The 27,975-nt window shown below is 45.2% G+C and overlaps 2 protein-coding genes across 4 annotated transcripts in view; one reads left to right on the forward strand and one right to left on the reverse strand.

Moving 5' to 3' along the window:
* Positions 1-1,300: 1,300 nt before the first annotated feature.
* On the forward strand, positions 1,301-13,782 carry SLC35A1 (solute carrier family 35 member A1). Of its 2 annotated transcripts, XM_084283438.1 has the most exons (8): positions 1,301-1,431; positions 2,975-3,152; positions 6,729-6,888; positions 7,114-7,266; positions 7,666-7,732; positions 11,233-11,409; positions 11,798-11,932; positions 13,218-13,782. In XM_084283438.1, exons 1-8 carry the CDS (start codon positions 1,416-1,418, stop codon positions 13,346-13,348), a joined length of 1,017 nt encoding a protein of 338 aa, XP_084139564.1. In that variant the 5' UTR covers positions 1,301-1,415; the 3' UTR covers positions 13,349-13,782. The 2 variants fall into 2 exon arrangements, with proteins under 2 accessions (XP_084139564.1, XP_084139565.1); XM_084283439.1 differs by lacking the exons at positions 1,301-1,431; positions 2,975-3,152 and adding an exon at positions 5,591-5,793.
* RARS2 (arginyl-tRNA synthetase 2, mitochondrial) overlaps positions 12,328-27,975 on the reverse strand; it is a 39,437-nt gene continuing 23,789 nt past the window's right edge. The window contains exons 13-21 of one of the 2 annotated variants that reach the window (XM_084283437.1): positions 24,953-25,029; positions 23,522-23,646; positions 19,927-19,994; positions 19,744-19,853; positions 19,073-19,168; positions 17,454-17,528; positions 16,498-16,561; positions 15,255-15,372; positions 12,328-12,459 (exon numbers count right to left, since the gene is read on the reverse strand). In XM_084283437.1, coding sequence (XP_084139563.1) covers positions 15,286-15,372; positions 16,498-16,561; positions 17,454-17,528; positions 19,073-19,168; positions 19,744-19,853; positions 19,927-19,994; positions 23,522-23,646; positions 24,953-25,029 — 702 coding nt within the window. In that variant the 3' untranslated portion in view covers positions 12,328-12,459; positions 15,255-15,285. Of the gene's footprint in view, positions 12,460-15,254; positions 15,373-16,382; positions 16,562-17,453; positions 17,529-19,072; positions 19,169-19,743; positions 19,854-19,926; positions 19,995-23,521; positions 23,647-24,952; positions 25,030-27,975 lie in introns of those variants that run through there. The other variant, XM_084283436.1, reaches the window with a different exon arrangement.

A 27,975-nucleotide genomic window follows, 5' to 3' on the forward strand; every position in this document is an offset into this window, starting at 1 on the left:
TCGGACCAATAAGCTGGTATTTTAAGAATATATAAATACACTTATATAAAAGAAAATTGATGAGTGAAAATCCTTTTTATTCTTTTACATTTGTGGAAGCTATGGCAGTGTTGTGAAATAGTGGGGAATATGTGCAATTTCAGATTTGACAAAGCAGAAACATGTCAGCATGGAAAAGTTTACTACTGGCAGTGACAGAGGTGTGTGAGAGTGTTGCTTCCTGGGTGTTACTGCCATTAAAATAGTACAGGGAAAAAAAAGGAGAGATTATTTTTCAGAATGTCTTTATTAATGTGGAAGGGGAGACAATTTTCAGTCCATGCCCATTTGAACGTGAGCTTGTCTTTATTTGAATCTCCACTTCTTTTCAGCAGCTCTTCCTGGTGCAGTGGTGAGTGTGCTTGTGATGGAAAGATGAGGCAAGACCTAGCCTTGTACGAAGAGACTGTGCAAGTAACAGTGTATACGTGCAGTAAATACAAAGTAGAAAACAACATTCACGTTGTAATAGCACCGTTAGTAAAACCACTGTTTTGTGCTGCTGTGGGCTTCCCTCTTGCCATAACCTTTGTGGAGAGGGCCCTGCCACACACCTTGCAGCATCCAGCTCTCCTTTTGGTGCTTTCATTTTGTATCGGGACGAAGGGGTGTGCTGGTGTGAGGGGATGGAGTCCAGTGGGCATGGGCGCTCCATTTTGTGCCAGGGGAGTTTTAGGCTGGATGTTAGGAAGAACTTTTATACCAAAAGGGTTGTTAGACACTGGAATGGGCTGCCCAGGGAAGTGGTGGAGTCACCATCCCTGGAAGTCTTCAAAAGACGTTTAGATGTAGAGCTTAGGGATATGGTTTAGTGGGGACTGTTAGCGTTAGGTCAGAGGTTGGACTTGGTGATGTTGGAGGTCTCTTCCAACCTAGAAATTCTGTGATTTGCCTGTCTGCACTTGGCACCAGTGGGACCGCAGCCCACCGCAAGGAGCACAGCGAGTTGCTTCAACACCACTTTTGACAAAGGGCCGAGAAAACCGGAGTTGTGAGGAAGGAACCGGGGCTGAGGGGAGCTGAGGGGGGCGCTGAGGGGAGCCCCGCGGGGCAGCCCCGCGCCGTGAGGCGATTCTCCTGCCTCCCACCCCTCCACCCGGGGCTTCCCTCAGCCGTTCCCTCAGCCCAGCACCACCTCCCCGACACACTTCGCACTCTGCGGCTCTTTCCGTGTATTTATTCCATGATTTAAGGCACCGGGGCGGCCACACAGCCGGCAACCCCCCCCCCACAACCCCCCCCCCCCCCCCCCGCTCCTCCCGCCCTCTGCGGGAGGACGCTCTGGGCGCGGCGCTCCTCCGCCTCCACGGTGCAACGCGGAAGCGGGGCGCTCTAGGCCGGCTCCGCGCTCTCTATGGTGCGATGGGCCCGGCACCATGTCGGCTGCGAGGGGTGAGCGCGCCTCGGGGGGGACGGGACGGGACGGGACGGGACGGCACCGGGGGTGTGTGTGTGTGTGGGGGGGGCAGCCCCAGCTCGCCCCCCCCGCGCGGCTGCGGTGGGCGCGCCCGGCTGGCGGGGGGGGAGCGGCGGCGGGCGCGACCACCGCGGGCGCGGGGGGGGAGGGGGGGTGAGGTCTGTGGGGAGGGGGAGCTGCGAGGGCGCCCGCGGCGGGAGGAGGCGGCCGCCATCTTGGGGACCCCCGGGGGCCATTTTGGGGCGGGGGCTGCCCCTTGGGGGACCTTTTGCTGAGTGGGGGCACGCAGCTCGTCCCCCTTTTTATGAGTAGTTACCGTAGGCAAATGCTAAATTTGATTTTGCGTGCCCCTGCTTTGGCGTAATATCTTACAGATTTAAAAAAAATGAAATCCCCGCAGTCGTGCTGGTGCCACCGCGGTGCTCGCACCCTCCGTCAGGGAGCACACCCGCTATTTACCTGTGTCTGTGCCCTTGGTTCACCTGAGCTAAATACAGCTGGGCTGGGCTCACCTCACCTCCCAGCGGTGCCCTCAAATTCCCCCTTCCCCAACACAAGTCTAAATTTCAAACCATCTGATAGCTGTAAGTCACTTCTGAGCGTCATTACTCCAAAAACTAATTGGCTCTACCTCTGAAAAGTGGCTGCTGAGGCGGGGAGATGTTACCTGTAAGGGAGCGCTAATTTCGGTGGTGAGAGGAGGAGCAGGAGGTTATGCAAGGGAAGGCAGCGCTGGCTGCGAAGAAAAATGAACCAAAGCCTCGCTTGTGCTGGATTCGGCAATTAATTCCCATATTAAACGAACAAAGTTACTACAAAACTGCCTGGAGCTTATCTGTTAGCTCATCTCCTTATCAGCAAAGGAACATAAACTTCTCCTAACGACACACAGCTTAATTGACGCACTCGGAAGACGGCAGACGATGCTTCAAAAGATGCTGCAGAAGCACCAGCGGGCGCCCATGGGGTGCCACAGGGAACGAGGATATTTTACTGCCACCAGGCCTGGGACAGGCCAGCTCCCAAACTGCAAAATAGCATCGGTCCGGGCCACAGCTGTTCCCAGAATTGCAGCAGTGGTCGGAGTAGGGAAGATGCAGGGGCTACACCGATGATAGGCAGTCCTTGTGTGGTTCAGGTTACTCAAATAGACGTAACTTTAGTGTTTTCTCCAATGAACGAGGCGAGGACAGGCTGCCGCTCCAGAGCAAGCACGTACTGTCACCTTAAGGGTAGGGAGGCACAGAAAGACAAATATTAGTCCATGGTTAGTTTTTCTACAACAAAGGATCGCTGTTAGGGCAAGAGGATGGCTTTTTGTCAAACACCTGGAGCTTCTGTACTGTCTTTGTTGAGAAGAGACTTTAAGGTTTATCTTAGACTTTTTGTACAAAACATTTCACAACACTGAAATTACTGTATAGTCTTCGGCACAGTTCTGGGGCTGTAGGACACCCTGCTTCAGTTCTTAAATAAAAGCAAAGGGCGTGCTAAGTTGGTATCTTTGTTTTCTTTCAGAAAATGTCAGCTTACCCTTCAAGTTGTACTGCCTCACTGTGATGACCCTGGTTGTGGCAACGTACACGGTAGCGCTGCGGTACACGAGGACAGTGCAGACAGAGCTCTACTTTTCTACCACAGCCGTGTGCATCACCGAAGTTATCAAGTTGTTCTTGAGCGTGGGCATCTTGGCTCAGTAAGTATGGGGATGCTAATTGGCGTTTTGGGAACGAATCGCCACTTCTAACCCCATGCTCTCAGTTACTGAAGCGCAGATCTGTGTGAATGTGTGGCTGGGTAGCTCAGCTGAAACTGCTTTGTAAACAGCTCGATATTCAGGTGTGTCCTTTCTGCATATTTTCTGTATTCATGTGCTGTCTTACCTTGGTTTCCCCGTGCTGCATCCGTCTTTGGAAGGGCCTGTATTCTCCGGGTTCTTCCAAAGCCCAGCTCTTGCTGTTTTGGCAAAATTTGTTCTTTCAGGGTCTGTGTGTGTCTTTGTGGCTTTTCATACATCAGAGGGCCGTCTGTTTTGTGCTAGAGGATTGTGAAGTCACATGGGGTGCCTCTTTTTCTTCTTTATCAGATCTTTTCTTCTTAACATCAAAAAGGTGGTTTTAGTTGCTTTAGAAATGAGCCAGTATTCGGATTTGTAGGCCTTCTGTTTAACTTTTCATTAAAAACAGCACTGTGGTTCTCACCGGGTTGTGGCCAGAGCACACCTTGACCCAGGCTGCTTTCTGGCGATGTCAGCAGCCCATGTTTGTGAGCAGTGAAGGGTCTGTGGGTTGGTAACTTCTCAAATCTGTGGGACCCATACCCCTCGCAGCCTTCCAGCAGGGTAAGCGGTGCGAATGGTCGTTTCTGACTGAAATAATTAAAAAGGCAGTTACTTTTGTCTCAGGAGTTTTTTAGGACAGCCCTGCAGAGCCAAAAATCCGTGTAGCCTGCCACCTGGCTCTTGCCAGTAGCCAGCAGTGGACACTTTGAAGCAAGAGGGCAAGCACAGGCTGCGCTTCCCTTGCTTGCTGGCAGATGCTCGTGGATTCCCAGCCTGGAGGCTGCGGGTGTGCTGTGGCTGCAGCCCGTGATGATCCTGCCCTCCGCATGACTGTCTGGGTTCCTTCTGAACTGCCAGTCCCTGTTGTGCCTGTGAAATGGGTTCTGCAATATAATTACACAGTATATATGGAAAAAGTGCTTCTTTTATGAACACTTTCACTGTATTCTGTCATCATGTATTGAAAAACATCATGAATAACCTTTTCCCTCCTCCTATTTACCACCCTTGTTTTCACATCTCTGCAGATCCTTCTTTTCTTTTCACCGCTCATTTCTTTCCTAAGCCAGGTGTTTTATCTAATTTCTTTCTGTGATTGTCCTGGTGCCCTTCTTGACAGCTCTCCCAGTGTTACTGCATCCCGTGTGAATCAGGATCCCGAGCTGCGTGCAGCACTCAAGGTGTGAACGTGCTGTGGCATTACGCAGAGAGGGAACGGTGCAGAAAGCGCCCGGCTGGGTGTCAGATCCTCTCCTAAGGATCCCTGACAGCTCCTTTCTCTGAGCACAGCTGAGCCTTTGCTGCCCTGATAACTGAGCTGTTCCTCGGGTGGCAGAAGACCTGATGAGTTCTGTTGGGTGTAGTGCGGGGCCCTTTCAGCAACGGCTGAAAGTTTTCTCTTGGACACCACATACAGTTTAGTATAATCAGCAAGTTTTGCCAATATCCCAGTAACCTTCCATTTTAGATCACTTACAAACACGGCAAACAGCGCGAGTTCCACCATGGCTTTCCTGCAGCGTCTGCCAGACGGCTTCCTCCAGTTTTAGACTTCCATCCTGCCAAGGCAAGGTGCCTTTGTAGCTTAATTGCCAGTTAAAAGATAAAATACAATTATTTGCTCGGTACGGTTGGATACGTTTCACTACCTTGTCCTTCTGAAGCAGCCAGTACTGCGTGCTACAACATACAGGATCCTGAAGTATGACACCCAGGCTGTTCCGGCTGCTGAATTTGTTTTCTTGCACATTTCTTCTGTTCCGCCTTCCTTGTGTTTACCTTTTGGGTTTCTCCTGCAAAGCATATTGAAGGAGTGAATGAACGCCAACAGATTTCCTTTCCAAAAGGAAGCTTACAATGGTTGAGGCTGTGTAATTATTTATTCAGCCGTACTGTTACAGGAAAGGACTCAACTTCTCACATTTATTTGAAGTCCAGCTCACCCTTTGGCAATTACAACATCCAGATTCTTAGATGGTACTTAGTTTCTTAGCAGTGGATAAAGAAAAGTTCATTTGCAAACCCTAGTTTTGGCTTTGGCTTTTTTAACAGCTGAGTATTTCTGTTGCAGAACTGATTCTGATGGGTATCCATCAACTGTTCAGACCAATGTAGAAACAGAATACATTTTTAAGTCAAATGTAGATAAACATCAGGAATGCTGAATTCAAGCTAAATGGTTTTTATTTATTTTCTTATTTATTTTGCTGTGTACATCTTTGGGCAGCTTATTTTGCAGTACAAGCTATACACAGAGGCTTTTTCTGAAATTCTTTTCTGCATAGATGTGCCCTTTGTACTGACCTCAGCTTTCGGTTCGAGATTCTTGGTAAGCACGTGCTTCAGAAAGAGAACCCACCCAGAGATGAGCTACCACGCAGTACATCTCCTTCTCAACAGCTGAAGTGGAAGAGCTGCCTGCTGGGCAGCTGTTACTCTTCACTGCAGGACCCCATGCCTGAATCCGTGGGCACCAGCCCACTGAGAGTTGCTGCTCTCATCTCACTTTGGGCATGCAATCAGCCAAGTCACCGAGCATGTTTTGGGACAGAATAAGGTACAGGCTAAGTATTAATTTCGTGTTCATCAGCCTACCTTAGTACTGACAGATAGAAGCCATGACCATGTGATATCTTCTGACTTCTTACTATCACTGAGCAGAGCTCTCTCAATGTGCTAATTACACTTTATTTACAACTGGACATCTGGAAGAGCAGCACTTCAGCCCAGCTGTACCTGGGTGATTACCAGGTGCTCAGTGTTTTCTTCTGCATCTTATCTCCCAATGCCAGGCAATAAAAGTTCTTTGGGAAATAAGTTCTCTGGAGAATAAATAAACTGACAACACTGCCTATAATGTCAGTGACTCATAGTGCTTTGTACAATTATCCGTAGTGCACTGGCATGAACTCTTCCTCCTCCTTGTTCTACAAACGTTGTTGTATCAGTGCTTGGCCCGTGGCCAGACGTGTCTTGCTCTGTGACGTGCTCAGTGTCAGCAAGTCTGTCCCACGCAAAGTTTCCCCGAAAGTTTGGAAAGAGGGGGGCATCAAGAATTGGGGAATATGCAGGAGTGAGGTGGTTGATGAAGGAGCCTGGGACGGAGGGTGTTGATTTTGCACAGGAGGAGTTTGGGGTAGGTAGCTGGTGTACGTTTGTAGGAAGAAAGAATTTGGGATGTGGGTGGAAACGTGGGAAGTTGATTTCCTGGGGCGCTGAAGAGGATGTGAGCCGTTTGTATGGGTGTGCAAGGGAAGCAAAAAGGAGTGTTAAATTTAAGAGCAGTGACACATTTCCATCGCTGGCTCTCGTGCACGCTGTAACTGGTAACATCACTGATTTTTCCCACTAATTCTCTCCTTTGATGAGCAGAAGGTAAGATGATTACTAAGAACACATTTTCAGCCATCCCAACAGATTTGTTGATTTGTTTTCCGTTTTCAAATATCAGCTCAGGATGGCTCCCAGCTACATTATTACTTTATTTTGCAGAGAATCTGGAAGCCTGTCAAGGCTAATAGCATCTCTGAAAGAAAATGTATTTGGAAGTCCCAAGGAATTGCTCAAATTAAGCGTTCCATCTTTGGTGTACGCTCTCCAAAACAACATGGCTTTCGTGGCTCTTAGCAACTTGGATGCGGCAGTCTACCAGGTAAGGCACATTTTTGTGAGCAACTGATCCATAAATACATTTCTCTTCATAGTTTTGTGAGGCGTGCATGTTAGCTACCTGTTCGCCCAGGCACTGGAAACGGTACAACACCGCCAAGTTCTGTAGGGAATCGACAAATATAAGATGTTATTCGTCGTTCTGTAGTTGAATTTCCTGTGTGCTTGTTTGGGAGGAATTTGTACAGCCACGTGTTCGTGCCTCTAGGTGACGTACCAGCTGAAGATCCCCTGCACAGCTCTGTGCACAGTCCTCATGCTGAAGCGTTCCCTCAGCAAACTGCAGTGGTTCTCGGTCTTCATGCTGTGTGGCGGTGTTACCCTCGTGCAGTGGGAGCCTGCTCAGGCTACCAAAGTACAGGTGAGAGTCTCCATTTTGCCATTTCTCGAAGAATAAACCGCCTTGCACTGTGCATTTCACTTCACAGCACCTTGGACTTCAGGTAATGTCTCGTAGCTTCCACCCAGCAGTACCCATTTCCTCTTTCCAGCCACCTCACCTGCACCGCAAACACTGGCTCCATCGTTTGTGTTCGGATTTGGTGTATACCCGTGCAGACAGGCTTGCAGCATTGCTCCGCGCCACGGTCAGCTTGTCACAACTACGCCGAGCTAACCTGTGGGGCAGCTCTAGCAAATCAAATCTGTACCGTAATGAAATGCCACCGATTGTGATGCGCTTAATGAAATAGCCCTGGCATGGGGTTTTTGTAAATGGCTGCGGTGTTGTATCTGTTTAACACAACGCTCCATGTTGCAGGTGGAGCAGAATCCGTGGCTGGGGTTTGGAGCGATTGCTGTCGCTGTGCTGTGTTCAGGATTTGCAGGTACGGTATTGCTTCCACATGCAGTTCATGCCAAAATGACTGATATTTCGTGACATTTCAAACAGAAAGTTCTCCGTTTCGTACCTTCTGCGCTGATAGGGTCTGGGCACGGCATCATCTGCATGACCTGCACTTCACATTGATGGGCAGCACAAAGCTGCACCAGGGGAGGTTCGGACCAGACATTAGGAAACATTTTGTTACCACGAGGGCGGTCAGGCACAGGAACAGGCTTCCCAGCAAGGTGGTTGATGCCCCAGGCCTGTCAGTGCTCAAGAGGCACTTGGACAACGCCCTCGTTAACGTGCTGTAACTCCTGGTTAGCCTGGAGTGGTCAGGCAGCTGGATTTGATAGTCTGTGTAGGTCCCCGCCAACAGAACTGTTCAATTCTGTGCTACTCGTTAGCTATCTTTGTTGATTAGAAGATAAATGAGGACTTTATCCCCTCTGCCTGTAATTACCTTATGCTCGCAGTAATTACAAACCAGATTTGTGACGTGATTGCTCCAGTTGTAAAAACAAATGGCTGGCAGCACGTACTGTTGGTTTGACGTGATGCAACGTGGAAGGCTGTTTTGCAAGTGGAAGGAAGCGCCCTTTGAATGCCTAGAATAGTGTGAAGGGAACCTCCAGAATGATCCAGTCAGCACAGCTCATTCATGTCCCTCAATTTTATAAGTTAATTTTACAGTGAATGGCTCTGTTTTGGTGATCCAATGAAAAATTTGCCTTTTTTCTTTTTTTTTAAAGGGGAACTGAGCCACTTTATTCTTGTGGCAGCTCAGCCCCAAAATCAACATTGCCATGGTCATAGGTGGTAAATCTCCCCCTGCATCTCAATGTGGGAGAGAGGAAGCTGGGTAGCAGGAAGCCTGGATAAGCTATGTGATGCTTTTGTTATGTTACTTTAGTTTCAAGCAGCTTTTCCTCTCAACAGTCATTTTTCTCTGGCTCCTGTAGGAGGAGACCAGGATTGGAGGACAAATGAGCTGGTGCTAAGAAATAAGGAAATGCAATTACTACTTTATTTGAAATTTGGCTCACAGGGGCATGTTTTCCTGGCTGCAGATTGGATTCTCCCCTCTCCCTCTGTAAGAAAAGGTATAATCACTGACCTCTGGTGCCGTACAATCATGCAGGAATCATCTTGTGCTGTGCATACCTGCTTGGTACTTGTGGAAATCCTTCTAGCTAGCAGGTGGGAAAAGGAGAAGGGTGAGGTTTTTGTTTGGTGTCTTTTCACTGAAACGGGCATTTTGAATTAGAAACAGGAAGTAAGGCTTTGTAGATCTCAAGCAGCTTTTCCTGGAAGGTTCAAAACTTACTCATTTCCACAGACGCTCCCAAGCCATGAGACAATGTACAGCATTCACAGCGAAGCCTTCAGAGCCTTGTAACGCCCTCACGATGTGGGTGGATAGCTCTGCCCCTGCAAATCCTGACCTTTTGAAGGGCTGGAGAGGGCTGCTCTAGAGGATTAGAGACCCATGCGGCTTTCTTCTCCAGCCGAAGGGTTGCAGCTGGGGTGTTTCCTCCCAGTGATTCCTCGCTGACAGCCGTAGCTTTGAGGCAGCTGGGAAGACAGGAGATGTCATCCACGCAGCCTCTTGTGCCCTTGAGGCTTTACATGTTGAAAACATAAGTCCTATCCAGACTCCTTTCCTCTTTCTACTTCCTTCCCCCGCCCACAAAATGAGTTAGTTATTCTTGGCATTAAACCTTCAATTTCTGGACTGACCATATTAACTGTTTTATGTTATTCAGCAAAGTCCAAAAAGTTAGGTGGTTTTGTCCCTCGGAGATGGAAAAAAGCTTTCTTCAAACCCCTTTTCCTGTGGTAATTTGCAAAGGTTTGGGGGCACAACAATGCTTATAAAAGTGTTTTAAACAAATACCTAATGGCAGAGCCCTTGTGACTTGAAACATTACTAAAGAATTTCTCCTAAACAGTACATTTTCTTTCCTAGCACAGTGATTTTTATGCATTCTCAGAACTGACAGCATCATGTCATTGCCCTACTTACTGTTTTCTTAGCTTATTAATGGTTTATAAACATGGGTCATGCTCAGCCAAGTTTCTGGTAAATTGATTCTATCTGCTTGTGCTCCCTGGGTCTTCTCAGCGGGCACAAAGCTTGATAGACTGCTGTGGGTTCTTCGAAGCACTACAGTCATTAACAAGACGAGTTTTTTGTTTATATTGTTGATTAGACTTTTAAAATAGTTTTCATGTAAAACAGTATTCCCTTGTTTGCTTTTATAATTTAAACACCTGAAATATACATGTGTTCTCTAGGTAATTGATTCACCGTACGTCCTCACTGTACTGTATTATAAATAATAAATTGCATTTTTCATGAGCAAAAGAGCGAACTCAGTCATTTCAGGAGGAAGAACGGATGTCTAGGGTGTCTGACCCATAGGTCTTTTCGCTGTGCTTTGTCACTTGGTGTACTTCTCCCTTATCTTTTCAAGGATCTTGGGCGATGTTAATGAGCAATAAACACTTAATCAGTAGGACTCATGCCAGGAAGTGTGGTCACACAACTCTTCTCACACAAATGGCTGAGAAGATGTCTGAATGCTGTGAAAGGTCTCTGTTTTGGACTGCAGAGGAAATTCCAGATACGAGCAGGGCCCTGGGAGCAGTAGTTAGAGGCAGCTAGCGATGGCCTTGTCAAACGGAGGCTGTTGAGTCTGACACACACCTCCTGAGTCATGGAAAAGTAGATGTGGAATTTCAGTAATGCAGGATAAAAAGTCAAACACGCTGGTCAGCGTGGCACCGTGAAAGAGCTTTAGATTAGCATGAATTCCTTTTTCCTCAAAAACAGCCTGTAGTTTCAGTTAGCGGAAAGCAGAGGTTTTGGTTCGCTCTTATAATCTTTGAAGCTGTGATTTCAGAACATGTCTGCGCTCTGAACTCAAGGTTTCCAAAGGAATTCTCAGTCTCTGTACTGAGGTAACAAAGTTCCCCTTCTGTAGGAGGCTGGATATTGTGTTGCTGTTATTTGATTTTGTTTTGTTTTCTTCATTTTTATTTTTTTTTTCACTGCTAAATATCCTGATGGAGGAACAAATTGGTCGACACTGTACTGAAATGCATAAATAGTGTCCTGGGGATAAAATACCAGGTGCCAAGGTGAAATGCTTTTTCTTCTGGTGTAAATTGCAGAGGAGAAACTGTGTTGGTATCAGAAGTCTGGGAAAACTAAACATAAACGAGGAATAGTTTAACAATGAAGCTCATCAACAACCAAAATGACTGTAAAGAGAAACAGAATCTATTTTTGATGTTATGTACACCTGCTCCAGAAGACGTACATTAGCAGGACGTGTTGATGGGACTTCTGCTTTGGGAATTTCTGTGAAATGTACAATTCTGGAAGACAAGAGGATTCCAGTAGTCGTGTCTAGCTTTAAAGCACCATGAGCTGGGAATCACCAAGGTTGATGCTTTGTTCATCTTACAAAAAACTTTTTTTTTTTCTTTTTTTAGGAGTTTATTTTGAGAAGGTATTAAAGAGTTCAGATACATCCCTGTGGGTGAGGAACATCCAGATGTACTTATCGGGGATTGCGGTGACTTTATTTGGTGTGTACGTGTCAGATGGAGCCCAGGTTCTCGAGAAAGGGTTTTTCTACGGCTATACACACTACGTCTGGTTTGTCATCCGTAAGTATCTCATGGTTTTATGGTCAGGTTATGTTGTTTTGCTTTTTTTAACTTTTGGTGTAACTGGTTGTGTGAACCTACAAATACAGTTTGACCCACTGTTTCTTACTGTGTTTTTTCTAATACTGTTGTCTTGAAAATTATTAGTTTATTCAACTTAAAATCGTGCTTAAAGAATATCCCAAATAACTGAGCAGCAGGTAGAGCATCTTCAAATGAGTCACATCTGATCTAGTAGATGCCATTGTAGATGTGCCACTTTGATACACGTTGTGTTAGATCACCAAGTAGGATGATGTCGCCCAAACAAGGAGTGGGGTAAAATGCATGGCTCTAAAGAGGAACCTGCTGCACCTTTGCTAACAGACAGGTGCTGTCTGCTTTCCAGTTCTCGCCAGCGTAGGTGGCCTCTACACATCTGTGGTCGTGAAGTACACGGACAACATCATGAAAGGATTTTCTGCAGCAGCAGCCATCGTTCTTTCTACCGTGGCATCGGTCATCCTCTTTGGCCTCCAGTTAAGTAAGTGCCTTTTTGCCACCTGATCTGACTGTAGGACAGGTTTCCATCCTTGGTAGCAGACTGTACACCAAGGCAATCGCTCGTGCCTCCTTTGAATGTTTCTGTTTTTAACTTAGCCTTCTCCAGGAGTGCTGTGCATCAATGTATAATCTGTGTTGTGTCCCGTAAGGTACCCGACCATCCTCTGCTTTCACAGGCATTCATGAGATGGTCTTGTAGAGGCACCCTATAACTTCACAGGGAAAGGGTCTTTCCAGTTGAAACAGCTTACTGATTTATACAGCTCTGCTCATGAATTGCTTCCTAATGCAGTTCAGTATGCAAATTGTTGGAGCTGTTTATCTGAGAGAGCTGTCGGTAAGGTACCCTTTCTTGCTGGTTTTAATAGAGCCAGTGCCAAATTAATTCCTCATCTATTTCTGTGAGGGCTTCACCACATCCTGTTAGGTTATACCTGCTGCTGCCTTCCCGCTTGCTGTGCCCAGCCATGCACCAGAGCGCATCCCGCAGCCACCAGGGTGAATCTTCTGAGGGGAAATAGCAAAGTGCTGGGGGCTGCCTGCAGCCACAAAGGATTCTCTCCCTGATAAAGTATCTGATAAAGTATCAAGTAACTCCTGCTCAGTACTTTGGTATGGTTTTTGACTTTCCCACCGTAACCAGAATTTAGAGTTGGGATGGTGTAATGGTTCTGATTTGGTGTAGTGAGGCGAAACTTAACAAAGGTTTGTCTAAGAAAACCATCACAAGCTGAAAAAGAGGGCCTTAAATCAAGTGATGAAAAACAACTGCTTTTAAAAACTCACCTGGGCTGAATGCTTTCCTGCTGTTTGACACAAATCAAACCTGGACTGCTGAGCTTTCTGTGAAAGCCTCACTAACAGTATTTCTCAGGTGTGTCTAAATTTGAAAAGGCAAACGAAACGTGTCATCACAGGCTATGCTATCACATCCACTGTGTCTTTACCTTAGTGCTATTGTAACAAAAGGCTGTCAGAGCACTTCTGGAACTGTAGAGGGTGTTTCACACTTGATTTTCTGACCATCACCACGTTTTTGTGACAGGAAACTAACTGAAATGCTGTGGGGATTGTAAATGCTCAGGAGTTTTCAGTGACAGGGTATGATTTTAGGTTCTGTGAATTAACAGCTTGTTGTCCTGCTTACTTTTGAGTAACGTTAAGACTGTCTGTCAGACATCATCATAATTTATGTAGCTCAGTCTTCTGAAGGTGGTTTCTTCTTTTACAAAGGTGCTTATTTTGAACTCTTTGTTCCCTTGCAGCTACTACCTTTCTGGTGGGTGCTACCCTGGTGTGTATTTCTATTTACTTCTATGGATTCCCTCGGCAAGACACCACAAGAATCCAGCCAGCGGAGATGAAGAGCCCAAAAGAGAGACTTGACAGTGTGTGACATTGTCTTTAAAAATGGACAGACAGGAGGAAAAAATGGACTTTCAAAACTTAAACTACATTTTTTTAAAAACCTAGCCTTAGCTAGTTGTGAAATGGTTTAAGTGGGATAGGCTGAAACCAGAACTTCTTTCTTTTTTACACAAGAAGTTACCCGAGGTTGCTGCTGAGGCTCCGTTACGGCCAGGAGCCGGATGGGTATTTCATGGAAGGCATTACTCAGTCGTGATGGAAAATGAAGAGTCCCAGTTACAAGGAAAAGAGAATGAAGGAACTGAACACTTACCTGTATATAATGTACATAATGGAGGGAAAGTGGGAAATGGGAAATATTGTGTATTTGATAAACTGTTGTGCCCTTTGAGGGCAAAAATGCCCCAAAGCTTCAAACAAATCTATTAAAAAGGGCAACTACTGCCAGCATTTTCTCTTAAACCACTTGGCAGTTGCAGTTCGATTCTCCACAGGGAGTTTCTCTTTTAAATAATACATATTAGATAAACAGAGAACTTTGCTAGAGTTTTTGTGACGGTGTAGCAGTATTTTTTCCTCTATGCACTTGTCTCACTTGTCAGCCACGTCTCCCCCAGTAATAAGCACACTTCAAACATCGTTTACCCAGAAGTGATTAGAAGCAACGCTTGCTGTTGGGTTAAAAATTCATGATGAAAATCTAGTGTTTCTGTTAAGTTGTAGATTCTTTTGCTTTTCAGTTTTATTTTCCACTTGCTGTAGCTGGTGGAGAGCTGGCCTATTCTTTTACAGATTTTCTTAAAACTTGTGCAGGGAGAGACAGGCACGTTGTATCTCCAGCTTGGTATGAACAAGCGTTGGACCAGAGGAATTTCATCTTTACACTTTTTCCCTAAACCTTTTTATGCACAGCAAAGTGATGCTGGAGAACAGTTCCTGTGATGCATGTTAGGCTTTGATTTAATTAGAGTGCCAACTAAAATTCTCTCCCTGCCTCCGGGCATTGCTCAGTTCAACCCTTCAAGGAAAATGCAACTGCATTTAGGGAAAACTGCCTTTGGGGCATTTGTTTAAATCCACAGTGGAGTCAAAAATCAGACTTCGATTTATATCTCACTTAAATTCCTTCAGACCTGAGCTACCCAGCTGGATTTTACTTCAGCTTGGGGCGTGTTAAGCACAGCAATAACAAAATGCTTAAATTTGGTTCCAGTGGGAGAAGGTGCTCCTATCTGCCTTTTGCCAAGCGTTCTGTGCACATAGGATGGAGCACGTCACCAAAGTGCCAAGGCTTTAGGGTCGGGGGCCCTGTCAGCTATTTCAGAGGCTGGCACTGCCACCGGCGCTGCCGCCTGGTGCTCCACCTCTCTTCAGCAGCGTTGTGGCTGTGAAATTGCCGGGCTGCGCCTGCCATGCGGGGCTGCTGAGGGAGTGCCGTGGTTCCTGCTGCACCAGCTGGGCAGCACACCTCCCTTCTCCTTCCTCAGCGGGTCAGAGGAGCAGGACAGGACAGGTTTGGCAGTGGGGCTCGGTGCGTGAAGGTGGGAACGCGATAGGACACACACAAGAGAAGGGCAGGGTCTGACTGAGTGTGTCCCCACACGGCGCACCTGTCCTGCCACCAGGCATGAGGGCGACGCAGGAAGGGATTTTCATTGCTTAGGGCAGGGCGCTGTAATTCCCCTCCCTCTTCAAAAGGAAGCGTGATGTTTACAAAAGGTAAATCCATAAAAGTTGCCTTTTATGGGGCCTACCAAGGACACTGCTGCCCTAAATACACTGCTACTGTCTGGGAGAAAGTGATTACGGCAGCAGTGGCACCCCCAAATGGCAGTGCCATCATGCTCTTCTGCAACAAAACCTTCGAGAGCCAAGTTCGCAGCCTGCATTCACAATGACTGGCAGGAGAGCGTTTATGTTCTCTTGAAAAATACCTTTTTACTAGGAGCTGACATCGCGCAGCTGTTACATCCGCGTGACGGGGGTGATGCCGAGGAGTTGCATCCCGCCGCCTAGAACGGAGCGCGCCGCTCGGAAGAGACACAGCCTGGCCTGGAAAACAAGAGCAGGGCTCAGCAAAACCAGAGCAGGTGCTGCTGCAGAGCAGCGAGGAGCTGCCTGTCAGAGGGGAGGACAAATCCACAACCTCATGGCAGCGACCAGAGGGGATGCTCACAGAAGAGCCAGCAACTACTGAAAAGTAAAAACCAGCCGTGCACCACAGCGGCAGCACAGGCTGTTAGAGGCCAAGAACGCTGCTGAAATCCCTCCTCTCACTGGGCACGGACTGGAGGCTGTCAGGGAACTTAACTCGAGGTTGCTCTGAAAATTTCACTTGTCAGTTCCATGACTGGCTGGCTGGGAAGGGCTTACTCCAAAAAAAGTAGCTTTTGAAAGCCATTACTCTAAGATAGGCAGTTCTGTTTTGTTTTGTTTTTACAGGATAAGGAACTGCAATGCTCCTTGTAGCTCGAATTGTCTTAGTTCTCTAGAAGAATGCGTGGAACCATCTTCAAAGGCAGAAAACCTACAGCAACTAAGCTACAGCATGGAGCTTTATCAAGTCCACAGCGCTGTCTCGCCCCACAGCACAGCTCCATGTTTAAATAGGACTTCTTGCCCAAACCAGACAGGGAACTGCTTTTGAAATAGCTTGAAGAACATAAAGGCAGTGCAATTCTTATAGCATTTATAGAGCAGTTACAGGGTCAAACATTGCCTGGGAGATTAGTAGAAAATAGTTTGCGTCGATTTGGAACTGCACATCAACAGCTGTCAGCCTCGCTGCTTTAGCCAGAACGGCAATTTAGACAACTTGGGATGTGTAGGTGGCGAGAGGGAGGAGAGAAATTCACTTCTCTCCTAATCCTCTGCCTTCCCACATAACCACTGAAGGAAAACTGTCAGGAATTAACCAGCGAGTTACAGACTTCAGTATTTCCTTTAAAAGTTCAGAAGGAAAGGTGATGAGAGGAAAAGTAGGGGGGAGTTGTTTTGGTCGGGAGCAGTTTTCCTTATGGTGTTGTGTTCCAGGAAGATGAGGCAGAGCCACGAGCAGCAGCTCCTGGTGTGGTGTCATCCTGTGGGACCACCTGCCTGCTGGCTCCTTAGCCTGCGGGGGCACATTCTGCTAATTTTGGCAAAGCCCCAAGAGATCGCCCCTCCACCGTGCCATACCTGGGCGAGTTCAGGTGCGCTGCCTTTCACGGGAAGGGTTTTATGCGCCACGGCTGCAAGATGGCTGAAACAGAAAAGGTGGTGAGAAGGAGCAAATCGAGCAAATCGCTCCGCAAGAGCAATCTGCAGGCTACAGAAAGCGGCAGAACTGGAAGAGCCACCACTGCAGCGTGCCACAGTTGTATTTTCTACAGCCTGTCTCACCTGGCTGAGGGTGGTCATGGCTTTCTGGAGCCTGCGTGTTGTCTGGGCATGCCACCAACAGCTTGGTGCTTGTACAAATAGCAGCCTCTCCCCCAGTCCCCAACCAAGCAGATCTGGAAAGATCCCCGAGAGCCACGCAGCCTGTCATTGCCAAGGTGCATAAAGTCTTACGCAGTTTTTTCTGACTTGTTAAAGCCTTCCCCGTACACAGACTGTACAGCTTCCTCCAGCAAGCCTACCCGAGAGCTTCACTGTCCTGACACAGGTCCCTGGGGGGACCCTCCCTACGGCGGCTGCGTGCCCAGTTTGACTTTGAGCCATAACATGCTTTTTCCATCTCAACACATAGGCTGAGATCAGTGGCTACAAGGTTTTTGGACAACCTAGCTAAAATTTTGAGATTTGAGAGCATGTTATCAGCTCAAATCTCCTCTTAGAGACGTGGTTAGTCTGTTATGATTTTGGTTTCAGGCACCAGGTTACAGTCAAAGGATTCTTCTTGAAAGCAGCCAGCTTCTTGGGAGGCTCCTGACTCCTTTTTTCCTGGTTCCAACCTTCATCTCAACTACTTATGCTATCATTTGCTACCCTACTTGATATCTTTTCTGCTCCAGAGAGGTCCCACAAATTTACATCTTCCCACTATTTTTCTCTTCAAAGCAGTGCAGATTTAGGGCTGCAAAGCCAGCTTGGGAAGACAGGAACTGCCTGTCCTCCCCGGAGGAGGATGCCGGTATCAGCGATCGCCTTACCAAAGTGTGAGGAGGTAGCTGACTATGTGCTTGGGTTGCAGATCCTGAGAAGATCTATACAGGACCTCATCGTACCTGTGAAGACAGAAAACAACAGCTTGGTGTAAAAATGGTAAGGTGTCCTCAGATAAAAGGCTCAGACTTGCTGAAATCAGAACAAACACAACTGCAGAATTAACCAAAATAGCCGTCTGAGCCGGACCTAAGCCATGTAATTAGCACACAATTGCTTATTTCTTCCTCATTCACGTCTTGTTGGAAAGAGATTGCTTCTGCTCCTCGTCATGCAAACACTGTAGGCTGCAGAGCTCGGAGGGGCACACGATAGCGAAGAGAACACAAAAGCTATATTTGCTCCTGGAACATTATGTCTGGTTTTACATTTCAACACTAATTGTAAGTTCCTAGGAGCAAAAAAACATGTATTAAATAACCAAGGCAGACAAAATAGTCCCTTAGATGCTGCCTTTAATAAATGCAGCTTAGAATTTTAAGTTGCTAAAGGGAATTTTGTAACATTAGAAAAGACAAAAACAAAGTGGGTTTACATAACCCCAGAATAAAACACACTTATGTAAGACAGTATTCAACTGGAAAATGCAAGCAGATTCATGGAAATCCATAGATTTACTTCATGGGTTCTGCTGTCTGCTCGTGCCTCTTTTTTTCACAGCCCCTAGCAAGTTACCCAGACCTCTCAGGCTGAGCAGATTTCCAAGTGGGGAGTGGGCCTCCGGATCTCTGCTTAGCTTCCAAGCCCATCCCCACCATCACGGCCACGCCGAACTTCCTGGGATCTTCTTCCTTTAACAGCTGGCTGTAGGGGAACTGTGGAGCAAGCTCTGGTAACGAAGTTACAAAGTTACCAGAGAGGAAGTTAGACAAACATCTCTTACTGATACTCAGAACTGGCCAGCTAATTTTGAGGGCCAATGTTTCAAGCAGCAGAACCAGAGCCATGGGAAGCAGGCTTCTGACAGCTCAGAAGTGTTTATTATGGAAACTTTTCCAGAAGAATCTATTCTTGGCAACTCACAAGGAGGACAATCAAAATTGTTATTCCTGAAATAATGACATGTTCAACTGTGAGTTTGTTAGCTACCAACTGTCTGGCCTCACGGATAGCCTAAATACAGCTTCCTGCTGGAAGTAAAGGCCCCAGATGTTTCACCCAGGTTCCACATGCTACTTGGATGGACTCAAAGGCATTTACAACAAGCAGACCTGAAGCTCTCTAAAAATAAGAGCCCTGCAGTGGAGCGACAACCTCTATTTGAAAATGGATACACACCTGGGATGCGGCAGTCCCTGCAAAGTACCCTGAAATACACTCACCCTGTCAGTTTTCACACACAAGATGGGCAGCTATGCACAAATCTGATAAAGCCCAAGAAAAAACCACGTCTTTTCTGTGAAATAGTTTCACTGGGGAAGTAATATACCATTGGCCTTACCTAGAAGGCTACTGTTGCAGTCATTATGATCCAACAGACAAGCTGCTGCCCAAAATAGCCACTTTTCTCTTATGACTGTGCAATCTGTGTGTCCTCAACAGGCTGGCAACAAATCAAAACGTTTATTTTAAGGGAACTGGTATTTGCCAAGAAAACTGGACAAACCTGAGAAGATGCTGAAGAACAGAGATGGCATCTGGCTCTTGCAAGCACGACGCGTTAACGTCAGTTAGCTGCTCATTCCCATGCATCTGTTCTAAACTAAAATGCAAGAATCAAAAACAGGTGCTGAATGAAAACACTTGTTAGCAAAGATGAACAAGAAAAACAGTAATTTGTATTTTGAGAAGAAAGGACAGGGATCTTTTATTTGAGCTGAATGAAATCAGTCCATGATTTGCTAGACATTTGGTACCAACAAGCTTAAAAAGGGACTGGCCAAAAAAAAAAAAAAAAAAAAGTTTAAGTTCTGTAACTTGGTGTATTTTACAAGTACTGGCACTTCAGTTCGCACACGAGTTTCCTTAATCCTCATGCCATCATTCCTCATCACTGACACCAACCACACACAAAGCCTGTAGCTAGAACTGTGAAAGTACAGGGACTGTTTAGCTCAGCCCTATAGAAATGAGATGGAAATTTCATTTTAATTGTCTTGCTCTTCTGGGAAGTCCTGGCAATTCCTATTGTAAACTCACACCCCTGCTGAAAGAGTGAACATGTGCCTTATTTAGGGAAGGAGTTAATACTACTATTTAACGCTACTATTGACAAAGTGGTTAGTTAATAAAATTAAAGTGTCAAAGTGTGTTTCTGCATACCAATGTTCCTCTTACCTGTGGAGTCTGGCATGGGTGTACTGCAAGAATACGCCTGTATCTCCACGACTTTGAAGAGCTCGATCCCAGCTGAACTGATAATCAGATGACAGAAGGCCTCGGAAGTCCTGCAACAGGAACTTGATGTTACCTAGGTATGGATCTCCATCTCCATTTATAGCTTTGCACATTCAGGCTCACCTGAATTATTAGTGCCGCAAGACCAACTTTCTCTGCTGTCTCCATAGGGTCTTCTACCTCTTTGGTTGCTGAAAAGGAACAGAGAAAAAGAAATTTCAAGTCCATAACAGTATAAAGACTTGCTCAGACTTCGAGATGTCAGTAAAACATGAGATCTTTCAGAACTGTGAGCTAGCGAAACAGAAACTGTCAGGATGCATACAGCAAGTCCAAGACAGAAATCTTTCTTCAAATGGAAGATACAGCTGTTTCAGACAGGCTTTTTCCCACTTCCTCTGTTTAATACAGATTTTAAGGCTGGCTCATTACACCAGTCTAGACTACGCTGCGTTCCTCTTTGTAATGCAAACAGCCAATCTGTAAAACTAGGGAGAGAATGACAGAGGCGTTCGGGTTTTGTTTAAAAACTCGAAGTGATAGGAAGGCTTAAACAGTCAAAGACAAATTGTTCCAGTGACTAATAGAGCACTCGGCTGCACATTTAGGGAGTATTCAAGCCTTCCACTGCAGACACCTAAACTGGCTGTACTCAGACAACCTGAGCTGGGTGCTCCAATTTCACTTTTAAGCCACAGGAGGAAACCAGTGCTGTCTGCACACGCAGTCACAGAATCACTTAGATTAAGAGGCACCTCCAGAATCTGTCTATAAACTCTCCTGCTCAGGCAGGGGCAGCTACAGCAGCCTGCCAGGGCTGTGCCCAGACAGATTTGAAGCATCTTCCCAGATGCAGACTGCACAACCTCTCGACAACCTGTTCCGGCACCCAGTCCCCCTCACAGCAGGGAGGTGTTTCCCGATGTTCAGACGGAGCCTCCCGTGTTTCAGTTTGTGCCCACTGGCTCTTTCTCTGTCACTGGGCTGCCACTTTACTTCTGAAAATGGACTCCAGGATTCGTTGTCCTCAGGGACTGACGTAAGGCTGACCAGCCTGTAGCTAACTGGATCCTCCTTCTTGAAGACAGGATGGACATTTGCTTTCTTCTAGTCCTCAGAAACCTCTTCTGATCACAAAGACCTTTCAGAGATGACCAAGAGTGGCCTCAGGCAGCATCAGCCAGCTCCCTCAGCGCTCATAGGTGCAGCCCTGTTCACTTATGGTGCACGGTTCAGTCTGTTCAAATGCTCCTTAACCCGATCCTCCTCCTCCAAGGGCAAGTATTTCTTCTTTCAGACTTTGCTTCTGGCCTCAGGACTTGGGTTTCCTGAAAGCACATCTCACCAGAAAAAAAGCAAGGTGAAGAAGATACCGAGTGCCTCAGATGGGTGAAGGCAATGTGGAACAACCAAGTTACAAGCCTAAAATAGGTGTGTGAATAATACTTCCGTTGCAGTTCATCTAAATTCATGTTCTTTCACTGGACATTATTAGTTCTTTGATTAAAACCACTTTCCTACAAGGAATCTTCTTCCTGAGCAGACATGACAAGAGCCTCTCTAAAGCTCTTCTGATTAAATGCTCTGACCTCATGTCTATCACTGCAAAAGCTAATTCATCTGGAAGAGTCTAAGAGCTGTGTCCAGCTTTTTTGCAGCTCCTTAATATACTTCAGCAGTATGCTGCTGCATACAGAAATTCACCGAAGGGGCAGTTTCATTTCCCCTCACACAGGGAAGGTCACAGGGCCAAGCTGGTGCTCCGGTTCATCAGAAGCACAGTGCCCTTGCCTGCATTAACACCACTTTAAATGCTGGATCTTCAGGGAAATCAGACTTGTGCTTGGACTCACAACCTCGCCTAGGGAAAAAGCGATCCTTCTGATACACATCACCCTTCTAAAACTAATTTTAAACTCAGAGCACAGTGCTCTCTGTCAGGGTCTCCTCCTCCCCTCTTCCAGTTTGTCTCTGCTGAACTGAAAGGAGGACTTTTACGTCTTTGCAATCCAAATCTGCTCCCCTTTAGCAAGGAGCAAGTACATTTTTTGATAGTGGTATATGTGGTCTATTAAATTTGCCAAGTTCAGCTTATGATTTGCTGTCCCAGATGATCTCCCACCAACAGCTGAAGATGCAGAACTGAGCTGTTACCTTAAAGCACCACTTAAGTGGAATCAGTTTTGCAGTACAGTTTTAGTACACTTAGATTTCTGTCTTTTACTTTGTTATTTCTTCATGCCAGGTCAGCAAAGCCAACAGAGAGAACTTTGGCAAGGTCATACTACTCATTGTTATTTGCAAAATTTAGAAAGTACTGAATTTTAAAAGTGTGGGGGCAAAGAAATGTCAGACAAATCCATCTAAGACAAAAGTTATGCAGCAAAGGAAGCAGGCATTAGAGAGGATTTTTGTGGACAGCAGGGTTACTGAGATGAGTAGAAAGAGAAAGGATGCCAAAAATGGAAACTTCAGTAGCAGAAGACCTGTGTGAAGCTAACAGCAAAGACAGTTTATACAAGGGTATTTAGCTAACCAGCTTCAATCCCGTATAGGCATGATTTTTAAAGCCAGCACTGGCTGTTAGATGCCCAGCTCCAGCAATCTTTCAGTGACAGTCTGGCATCTCGATACCACAAGCAAATGTGTAATATCTTCCACTGTGCATCCAGACACTCTTCAAACACCGAAGGTATCGCTATGAGCAAGGGATTTATGATTTCTAATTTAGGGAAGGGAAGCAAGGCAGGAATTCAAACACGAGGGGAAAAAGTTTTACAAGTACAGGTAGGATTTAGGATCTAACTGATCTAATGGATAAACTCTGGGGAATGCTGCGGTGCCATCTGAACACATCACTTCCTTTGGCTGTTCTGCTCACTGCTTGTACCCCTGCCATGTCAGTTCAGTCCAGCACAAAAACAAACTGGCTTTGCACTCAGCTGTAATACTGACCTTTAAACTGGAGCTCTGAGATCCGTTCCTCTCTGCAGTAAAACTGACTGCAATAGATGGTCACCCTTCTGTCATTCTGCCCGCCTCCCTCCTCTCTGTCTGCTCTTCAAGCAAAATTGGATGCACACCAAGTTGATCACTGACTCAATTTAGCATGCAACTCTAGAAAGCACAGGAGGGGGCAGCATTTCCCTGGGAACTGCTTGCATCATTATTTGCTTCCAGAGAAAACAACTCCGCAGCCTCAGGTACAGGCAAACGTGCCCTTCAGCAGGCTGCTGCAGACCTGTGACCTCCTGGGGACTCGGGAAACAGTCCTGAGGCTGGGAGGATGGCGAGGCAGTAGCTGCAGACAAGGTACGGTCAATCGTGCCAGAGAAAACTGTCAGAGCTACAAATCCTTTGGATGAAATCTATTGTTCCCTGAACTCCAGCCCCAGCTCTACTATTGACTGGTCTGCCCCTCCAGAAAAAGCAATCAATGGCTGTCCCCCAAGGGCAAGTACATCCTTTCCAGTGCAAGAGCATGATGAAATAATTCCTCTGAATGCTAAGATTTGCAAGTCTGTAATTTAGGGAGGTTCACAGAGTTGCAAAGGATTATTATCGTGTTGTTTGAGTTATGGTAGATAGGAAAAGCACACAGGTCAGAGCACATTGCCATGATTAGTCTGATTCAGGGGAATGTAAAAGGCAGAAAAGACAACAGGTTTCTGATCACGCAGAACATCAGAAGAAATGAATAAGACCTGAAATAGCTAACTTTTTGCAGAAGCCATGTTTTGTAACATCCTCGAACGAACTTCATCTAAAACATCTTCCAGGAAAACAACTTCTCCTCTCCGCGTCTTCATCCCTTGAACTAGCCCAAAGGACACATGCTGGCACCTGTGTGAACAAGCAGCAGGACCTAAAATTACATTTTAATCAGCAGAAATGTTTGCAGTGTTTGTTTAGAGCTGGGTTCTGACCAGGAAACAGCAGTAACAGCTGAATAAATAGCGCTCCAATGTGGGAAGCTGGGTGATATTATCAGTAACTCTCATTTTGGCAACCAAAACTCCATACATATTATATAATGAGAAAATTATGAGCAGAACTATGATAACCTGCTCATTTGTGCGCTCCTGGGAACCTCTCCTGCTACTAGCTTTAGTACAGAGGGCTCAACGCAATAAATTGATGAGAGGCAGGATGTCGACAGATCAAATTACTGTGGCAACACAAACCTGTTAATAAGATTAGAGAGGGAGTCATAATAACTCTATTGTGGCCACATTAAACTAAAAGTGTAATTAATCATCACTAATAATAAAACATTCTCTGCTTCTGCTCACACTAATCCCAAACATTATCCTGGATCCATAACCTAAGGTAATTTTAGTGCAACTGTAAGGAGTGTGGAAGGAGGCAGGCTAATATTCCTGAAGGCTAAAATCCTATATTTAACTACAAAAGGCATGCGGTCTGTCAGAGAGGAATATGATTTAGTCTGCAGATCCGTTATTGACCTTTGCTCAACTTGCTAACAAGGTCGCTAATCAAAATGAGTAACAGTGGGGATACATTTCCCTGCAATAGATATTTCAGGCCTGGAGCATGATTCAAACTCAGATTCGGATCAGTCCTAAAATATCATACTTCACGAAGCAATAATTTAACAAGGGATCATACAATATCCCAGAAGCTATGCCGTAAAGTCTGTGAAAGACTATTTTCCTTTCTCTCATTTTTATATCAAGCAGTTATGGAAGACCCCAAAAAGTGGTGGACAAGGCTACTGGGTTTTGCATCCTGAACACGTGGTGGTATCTCCGCTTGCAAGGAAAGCAAGAGCAGTTAGAGAATGAAACGGTTGGTGCTGAGGACCTGAGCCCGCACTGCACACAACTCTGGGGGTCTTGTTTTCTTATTTTTCCTCCTTGTTGAACTAGTATTAGTTGGGTCTTACAGGCCAAATGTTTGCTTGCACTCTGCAGTTCAATAGTTGCTCACCTGTCACATATCTTATAGCTCAAGTTTCATCCAGAATGTATACATGAGGTGCTACAGCATGGTGGTAGGTGAGCACAATCAGGAGATACTCTTCAAAAGTGCCCCCCACTGAAATTCCACTGTACATATACTAATTCTTCCACTCTCCCCCCTCTCCACCACCCAAAAAGGTACATAACCAAAATTCGTAAATACGTACCTTTCAGCCCAGTCATAGCCCATGAGCTTCAGTATTTGGAACAAATGTTGGAAGTGACTACTTTGACTTTTATCTGTCTAAAAAATAGAATTGGTGCATAATAGAAAACACTTCAGGTTAGGTGAGAATTAGCTGTTAACGCACACAGCACCACTGATGCTGTGCCAATAAATCACTACAAACAGAATTAAGGCCTGCAAACAGAGACAGGACTTGAAAACTGTAACAGCTGAAACACGTGGCAACAAGATTTTGCATTGTTACAAAAGAAATAACCTCTTTAAAAAATGATTATTCCTAGGTCTTGGATGCAAAGCCATGAATTGGAATGAAACCTTGTTGTTCTCTAGTTTCATGTTATGTTACCTGCCCATCAGATTAAATGCCTCTATTCTCAATTCAGAGCCTTGCTGCTCTTGATATGTTCCCATGTTTTACATCACCAGACCTCAAGGATCCTTTAACACGGGAAGAGAAGCCTTCCTGAAGCCTGTCAGTGATACAACTACATAACGATACAATATCAGTGATGTACCTGCACAGACTAACACGGCTCCTAGTGAAAGCCAAAAGGCAGCTTTCTTTCCACAGACAAAACCGTCTCCAGAATCCACTAGTTTCTATTGTCTGCAGTGTGGCTTGTGGAGCTTTCAAAAAAAATAAAGCATAAACGATAACATTTTTATATTAATGATGCATCTGTGCTCTCTTCTACTTCCAGTTCTTCTCTCCTGGGACTTAAGGCAGTTTCTGATGAAGTTTCTTTATGTCTAGCAAGGATCTTCACAAGTATTCTAGCCACAACTGTTGCTACAAAGTTCATTGTTCTACCTAGTTGCTTTGTCTACACCATTAAGAGTCTTTATCCCTCCCTAAAACACAAGGCTGACAAGACTGCTGAGATAATTCAATAACCAGTATTTCCTTATTTGTTTGGCATTCCAAGACAGGGAGTGAGCAGTGGGTGAGGTGCTTATCTGTGTTTTTTTCTCAGCTCTACCACTGCATTGAGCCTAAAGCACCTGCTTCCTCTTTCACAGTTCCTCATAACTTGTTCAGCTCCTCATCACCTCTCTCCTGCAGAGGAGCAAAGCTAATAAATAAATGGACAGTGGTGGTTCGCATTTCAAACAAGGCCTTCCAAGCTCTTTTCCACGCACCTCACATACAGGAAAAGCTCTCAGTACATGAAATAAAGCAAGATCTCTCTTGCTAAAAGGTCTTTCAATAAACTTTATGAAGCTTAGATTAAGGGCTGCTCACTGTACTGGCCAACGCTGCCTTGCTGTTTCCTCTGCTCCACATTAAGTCTGAATTCAATTCTACTCCTGTTTTATGAGACATTATACATTCTGTGACAGCAACTAGCTTTGTTTTCTAAGTACAAGAGCATGTCCCTTACCACTTGGGCCAGCATTTAAAAGCCTCTTTGAAGGGCTGCAGTCTTCTGTAAGCAATCAAAAGATGCCAGTCCTTCTAACACTTACTTCCTTCATGACTGTTCACAGTGCAGAACTTAAGTTTGTAATTACCTGTAGGACCTACGTATGTAAAAACAATGTACAGAGCAATGTTTAAAATCATTAAAAGTAAATAATCTAAAAGATTATTTCTGTAGTCCTGTAAGCTACCAAGGAAATAAGAAGATGAAAAGAGAGGCCAAGCTAAGACTACTTATTAGGCAGTAGAAGCTAAGTGCCAGGTTTCAGCCGGTCACCTGAAAATGAAGCATCGACTCCTGTGGTTTGGAAGCTGTGTGATACTGCAAGAAGCATAACAGTGACTGTTATGCTTAAACAAATCACCTAATTAAAATTTCACGAAAACCAAATTTGTTGAGAAAGATGGAAATAAGTACTAGGAGTACCACACAGCTTTATCTCAGCCTAACACTAATAATCAAAACACGGATGTGTAAGCAGGAAAAAAGACAAACCCACAGACACTACCACTTCATAAAACACCACATTTTTTGCACAGCTCCACAGCATGGCAAAAGTAACACAAATGCTTAAGAAGATTTGTATTATGAAGAATTTATTATTTTTTTTTTTAACCTGTACAAGCCCCTAATTATACACGTCCAAATGTAATCCAAGTGGTTAGCTTTATGGGAGAAGTTTGCTGTCTGACAGTAGGGATTATGATTTATTTTTCATACATAAGAGTTTTCATCTCCTGTTTTGCGTGCAACATTCAGCTGAAATTTCCTCACATTTTTAATAAGTGTCATGCATTTTATAACGTTTTGGCTATTTTGCTCAAATCACTGCATTTCTATGAAATAAGTAGGATTATTTTACTACAAACCACTGATTTACAGCTTTACAGCTACTAAACCAATTTAATGTTCTTTTAAGCAAGTTGACCTAATGAAAACAAAAATTCAGTTATTCCAATTCAGCTGTGAGCAACCTGTTAATACGAGACTATTGTTTCCACACACGTTAAGCTAATGGAGTGAGCTAATGTGCTCACTCCATTAGCTTAACATTCAGCGCACATCCTGATTTGTGCAGAATACCCAGTAATTTTCTTTCTAATTGTTCTTTCTCCCTTGGTCCCCACTAGCTCATGGTATAACAAGTACAAATAGAGATAATTACCTAGCTACATGAACTAGCAGGAAGCTTCCTTAACTCCTAATGAATTGCACTTTCACAGCCACACTGCTCTTTGATGCCAGTGACTCTAGCGTGTCGCAGCCAGCAGAGGCAAAAAAAAAAACAAAACAAAACACAGCACCACTAAACAAACCAAGAAAAATAAAACAACAACAAAAACCTGTTCTGTGATCACATGTTGGAATGACAAGCTAGCAGAAATTTCCTGAAGACTGAAAATAAAAGGAGGAATGTGACTTAATGAAAAGTCCCACTTAAACTACGTTGGTATTTACTTTTATGTTTATTGACTTCTCCCTCAAATCGTGGTATTTGTAACATTATATTGGCTTTTGAAAAAACTGTACCAGAGAAAATACACAGGCATTATCACATCACAAAGAACATGCCAGAATGTGT

The sequence above is a fragment of the Netta rufina genome (genome assembly GCF_964035555.1).
Source record: "Netta rufina genome assembly, chromosome: 3".
NCBI lineage: Eukaryota > Metazoa > Chordata > Aves > Anseriformes > Anatidae > Netta > Netta rufina.

What these genes read in the sequence shown, in the direction of transcription:
- SLC35A1 (XM_084283438.1), top strand. An exon ending in TGGATGCGGCAGTCTACCAG is followed by an intron (nt 6,889 to 7,113) that starts GTAAGGCACATT and finishes TCGTGCCTCTAG; the next exon opens with GTGACGTACCAGCTGAAGAT. An exon ending in CTACGTCTGGTTTGTCATCC is followed by an intron (nt 11,410 to 11,797) that starts GTAAGTATCTCA and finishes TCTGCTTTCCAG; the next exon opens with TTCTCGCCAGCGTAGGTGGC.